The 5,843-nt window shown below is 44.1% G+C and overlaps 1 protein-coding gene across 1 annotated transcript in view; it reads left to right on the top strand.

The window, feature by feature from the left end:
- Positions 1-5,843, top strand: part of LOC109938079 (UDP-glucuronosyltransferase 1A1-like) — an 11,189-nt gene that overhangs the window by 1,017 nt on the left and 4,329 nt on the right. Inside the window, exon 2 of the mRNA XM_048598697.1 lies at positions 2,968-3,903. Coding sequence (XP_048454654.1) covers positions 3,052-3,903 — 852 coding nt within the window. The 5' untranslated portion in view covers positions 2,968-3,051. The remainder of the gene's footprint in view (positions 1-2,967; positions 3,904-5,843) is intronic.

Here is a 5,843-nt window from a genome sequence, read left to right on the forward strand (position 1 = left end):
GTGTGTGTGTGTGTGTGTGTGTGTGTGTGTGTGTGTAAGATTGTGGGAACCAATGTGCAACACCATAACTTCTATTGACTATCTAAGTAGATAAAGAACAAAACACGTTGCGTTAAAAATGAAATCTTGTCATCGTAGGGTTAAAGTCAAACATAGCCATGTGTTTTCAGGAACTACTCTGTGATTTAAAATCCCCTGGTAATTTAATTTCAATTTTCCTGTTGCACAGAACGGAAACAGGAATATCAAGACAGTAACAGAATTAACTACTTGACAATCATAACTCGATACTAGATTATTCGTATAGCCCCACTCAATTACTAGGCCAGTCTTGAGACATGGTGGCGTAGCAATAATTTCACTATTCTGCTCGTCCAGGGTAAAGGTTCAAATCTGACTGTTGCAGCTGTTTGTGTTTAAATTTGATTTTCAATTAACCCATAGAGTCATAGATTCATACAGCACAGAAACAAGCCCTTTGGTCCAAAGGGTCCATGTCGACCAGACTTTTCACTCTGACCTAATCCCATTTGCCAGCATTTGGCCCATATCCCTGTAAACCCTTCCTATTCATAAACCCATCGAGATGCCTCTTAAATGTTGTAATTGTACCAGCCTCCACCACTTCCTTTGGCAGCTCATTCCATACATGCACCACCATCTCTGTGAAAAGTTGCCTCTCAGGTCCCTTTAAATCTTTCCCCTCTCACCTTAAACCTATGCCCTCTAGTTTGGACTCCCCAACTTGGGGGAAAAAAGACCTTGGCTACTCACCTTATCTATACTCCTAATGATTTCATTGACCACTATAAAGTCACCTCTCAGCCTCTGATGCTCCAGGGTAAAAATCCCCAGCCTATTCAACCCCTCCCTATAACTCAAACCCTCGAGTCCTGGCAACATCCTTGTAAATCTTTTCTGCACCCTCTCAGATTTAACAACATCCTTCTTACAGGAGGATGACCAGAATAGCATGCAGGATTCTAAAAGTGGCCTCACCAAAGCCCTGTACAGCTGCAACATGACATCCCAACTCCTATACTCATTGTTCTGAGCAATGAAGGCAAGTGTGCCAAATGCTGCCTTCATCACCCTGTCTACCTGTGACTCCACTTTCAAGGAACTATGCACCTGCACCCTCAAGTTTCTTTGTTCAGCAACGCTTCCCCGAGCCCTGTCATCAACCGTGTGAGTCCTGCCCAGTTTGCTTTAGCAAAGTGCAACACTTCAAGTTGATCTAAATTAAACTCCATCTGCTTCTCCTTGACCCAACTCAGTTAATAAATAAGGAAGATCTGTAAAATTGTAAGATTGTCACGGTGATGTTAACAACTGTTATCGATTGTCATAAAATCCCATCCAGTTCACTTTAGAGAAGGAAATTATCCATCCTTAGCCAGTGTGGACTACATGTGATTCCAGATCCATTATCATGTGATTAACTCTTCACCTCCCTCTGAAATGGCTTAACAGTCACTCTATTCCAAAAGCATTGGAGACGGACAACAAATTCTCACTCTGGTATTACTAGTGATGTCGCTTTCCAAAGAAAGAATAAGAAAAGTAATGTAATTGCTATACTACTGTACTCTGGCAATAAATCTAAAGTTAGAAATTGCTAAGTTGTAATCAGGATGACACTTCCAAAGTACTGCTTTGGTATGGAGTGATTAGTGATGTCCTCAATCACTCTTTGTCAAAGTACCATGTTCTGTCTGCCACTTTATTCCTCTGAGAAATGGGACACAGGATCAGGACATTCAGCCCCTCGAGCTTGTTCTGCCATTCAATAAGATCATAGCTGAGCTGTGACTTAACTGTGACTAGCACCGTTCACAATTAACGTTCATTATTACACTTCAGAATCAACAACACAACTTCTGAATTTGTAGATGCCACAAATTGGAAATGTAGTCATAGAGAAGACTGCGAACAAATAACTAAAGGACTGCAGAATGGTCAAGTAATTGGCAAATCTAGTTCAACATTGATATATGAGAGTACATTTTGACAGGAAGAATATGAAGATTGTAGACCTCTCAGTGGGGGTGGGGGTGGTGGTGGTGGTAGACAAACAAAGGGATTGCTGAGTACAAGTACACCCATCAAGAGAAGTTTCACCAGAGGTGGCAAGGTCATTTAGAATCTCTACAGTGTGGAAGCAGGCCATTTGGCCCATTAGGTCCACACCAACCGTCCAAAGAGCATCTCACGCAGACCCCATCCCTGTAACTCTGCACTTCCCATGGCTAATCCACTAGCCTGCACATCTCTGGAAACCGTGGGCAATTTACCATGGCCAATCCACCTAATGTTGGACTGTGGGAGGAAACCGGAGCACCCAGAGGAAACCCATGCAGACATGGGGAGAACGTGCAAACTCCACACAGGCAGTTGCCTGAGGGCGGGATTGAACCCGGGTCCCTGGCGCTGTGAGGCAGCAGTGCCAACCACTGTGCTGCCCCAAACAAACCAAAAGCAAGCCATGCACTAAGGTTTATGTCAAGGGGATAGAATTGAAAAGTGGTTAGGTCATGCTCAACTTATCCTGAACTTTGATTTAGACCAGGCTTGAGCAGTTCTGGTAACTATGTTATAAGGATAGAGACACCCTGAAGGCTGACCTAGTCGAGGTTCTTTAAAATTATTAGAATGCTTTAATAGACCAGATATAGAGATTACATACTTATTCTACATGAAATGTTGGCATTGCTGACAGGATCCCAACAATCTCTATCTGCCTCCTTCGTTCTGGAATCTGAATCGAACTTGCCCATAATGTGCTCAACCTGTGACCTGAACTCTATTTCACTGAACTAACAAGTCCAGCCATGGACTAAGGGTTAAGAAATCTATTAATTGAGATAACATGAGATGGGGTAAGCGGTTTTGTTTGTTGTGCTAAACATTAATCATCCATTGGTCACAAATTCTGTAAATAATCGTGTTTTATGGGATTTTCCGTAGACAGTGTTTAATTGCTGAAGGGGAGACCATAGCTTGAGGCTGGTGCTGAATTGTCTGCGGTGGTTCCAAGTGGCTCTGCACAGGATGGCTGTGACCTCTCGGCTGGCTTGTCTCTTGGCTTGTTTGCAGTGTCTGTGGAGCCCAGCTGATGGTGGGAAGCTGTTGGTTATTCCTGTTGATGGGAGCCACTGGCTAAGTATAAAACTCATAGTGGAGGAGATCCATGGCAGAGGACATCAGGTAGTTATCGTGAAACCTGAAAATAGCTTGCTGATCAAGACTCCGCTTCACTACACCACCATATCCTTTCCCGTTTCCTACAGCAAAGCTGAGGTGGACGAGCTATATGTAAGCCTCATACAGATGGCTTTTTATGATGGGACATTTTACCAAAAGCTTAGCCAAACCCTGCAACATGTGGATAAAATCAGGCAGTACTTCCTTCGCATCTGTGAAGATCTCTTGTTTAACACCAGGCTTCTAGAGGAGCTGGCCAAAGAGCATTTTGACGCTTTGCTGACTGATCCTTTCAGCCCGTGTGGTGCCATTGTTGCGGAGTATCTCTCCCTGCCCACGGTCAACCTGCTGCGAGGACTCCCTTGTGGTTTGGACAATTCAGCCACACAATGCCCCAGGCCGCTCTCCTACGTGCCGAGAATTTTCACCGGGAACACCGACCGAATGACTTTCCTCCAAAGGACTCTGAACGTGCTGGCCAATTTTGCCGAGTCGCTATTGTGCCACTTCATCTACTCCCCTTTCGAGGAGCTGGCCCAGAGGTTCCTGCAGAGAGATGTGACCCTGGTCCAACTGCTGAGTAAGGCCTCCATCTGGCTGATGCGTTACGACTTCACCATTGAGTACCCAAAGCCCCTCATGCCAAATATGGTGCTAGTGGGTGGCATCAACTGCCAGGAGAGGAAACCTTTATCACAGGTAAGGGCACTATTGGTGTGGGTGAGGGGCAACGTTTACCACAGGGAGGGGCAGTTCAGAAAAATAACTTGTACAATAACATTATTCAATCAATTTACCCATTGCAGTGAACATCATTCGAAGCAAAGGCTTACAAATGTGCAATTGACTTGGAATTGAGGATACAATTACTCTGTAGCTGACCACAATGTGCCTTTTGCAGTGATTAAGAGGACAGTGGCATTGTGGTTATGCTATAGAACTGATAACCTGGAAATATGGGTTCAACTTTTATTCTGGCAGCTGGTGAATTTAAATTGAATGAATTAAATAAATCTGGAATCTTGCATAAGCAATGGTAGCTATGAAAATGTCGGCTTGTCATGAAACTTACTTGGTTCATTAATTGAGGGCACAGTTTTAAAGTGAGACAGGAAAGATTTATAAGGGGCCTGAGAGAGCAACTTTTTCACACACCGGACGGTGTGTGTATGGAATGAGCTGCCAGAGGAAGTGGTGGAGGCTGGTATACATTTAAAAGGCATCTGGATGGATACATGAATAGAAAGAGTTTAGAGGGATATAGGCAAATAGGACTAGATAAGTTTAGGGTATCTGGTCGGCATGGACAAGTTAAACTAAAGGGTCTGCTTTCATGCTGTATGACTCTGTAATGCTGGTGTGGGTGAAGGGAAACCTTTACACGAAGGGGCAGTGAAGATGGTCATATTTAATGTGTCAGTGCTATTTCAATGGGTTTTTTTGGAATTTGTGTGTGTTTTACAAGACTTTGATTCACTACTTATTGTGCTCTAGCTTTTCTTTCCACCTAAAAATTACCAAAGGATCTCCACTGTCTTGGAATATTTCAGATTTTACTGCTCAGTGGTACTTTGCTCAGGCCTCTGCACATTGGTTAAACATTGAACTAATACTGGGTTGTGTTTTAGTTTTTGTTATATTGAAATTGATTGGAAGTCACTGGGCTTCTCTTTTCAAAGAGGCTCTTGTGTGGATTATGACCAGGCCAGCATTTATTGCCCAATTCTTGACGCTGTCTAGATAAGAAATTAATGATTAACCTTCCTGAGCTGCCGCAGTTTTTGGAAGTGAGTTCCAGCAATTTGATCCAGTTCCAGGACTAGAAGTGTGTAGTTTGACAGGGGGCATTGCAGGTCGGTATTGTACCCATCACTGCTTCACTTGTCCTTCTTATTGGTAGCATTCACAGGTTTGGAAAGTGCTTTGGAGGGGACTTTGGTGAATTGATACAGTGCACCTTGTAGGTGGGACATACTGCTGCTACTGAGCGTTGGTGTTGGAAGGAGTAAATGTGGCGGATGCCTACCAGGTGGGCTGCTTTGTTCTGGATGATACCAAGTTTAAAACAGAGTGTCATAGAGTCAAACAGCATGGAAACAAACACTTCGTCCAACCAGTCCATGCCCAACAGACATCCCAAACTAAACTAGTCCCACCTGCTTGCTCCTGGCCCATATCCCTCAAAACTTTTCCTATTGATGTACATATCCAAATGTCTTTTAAACATTGTAACTGTGCCCACCTCCACCACTTTCTTGGGAAGTTCATTCTCCATGTGAGCCACCCACTGTGTAAAAATTTGACCCTCATGTCTTTTTTAAATCTCTCTCCTCTCACCTTAAAAATGTGCCCCCAGTCTTGAAATCCCTCTTCCCAGGGAAAAGACAACTACTATTAACTCTAAGAGATAGTAGGAACTGCCGACGCTGGAGTCTGAGATAACAAGGTGTGGAGCTGGATGAACACAGCAGGCCAGGCAGCATCAGAGGAGCAGGAAAGCTGACGTTTCGGGTCTGGACCCTTCTTCAGAAATGGGGGAGAGGAAGGGGGCTCTGAAATAAATAGAGATGGGGGAGCGGTGATAGAAGGTGTATAGTGGAGCAGATAGGTGGGAGAGAAGATGGACAGGTCAAGGAGGC

The sequence above is a fragment of the Rhincodon typus genome, chromosome 7, assembly GCF_021869965.1.
Source record: "Rhincodon typus isolate 14 chromosome 7, sRhiTyp1.1, whole genome shotgun sequence".
NCBI classification, from domain to species: Eukaryota; Metazoa; Chordata; class Chondrichthyes; order Orectolobiformes; family Rhincodontidae; genus Rhincodon; species Rhincodon typus.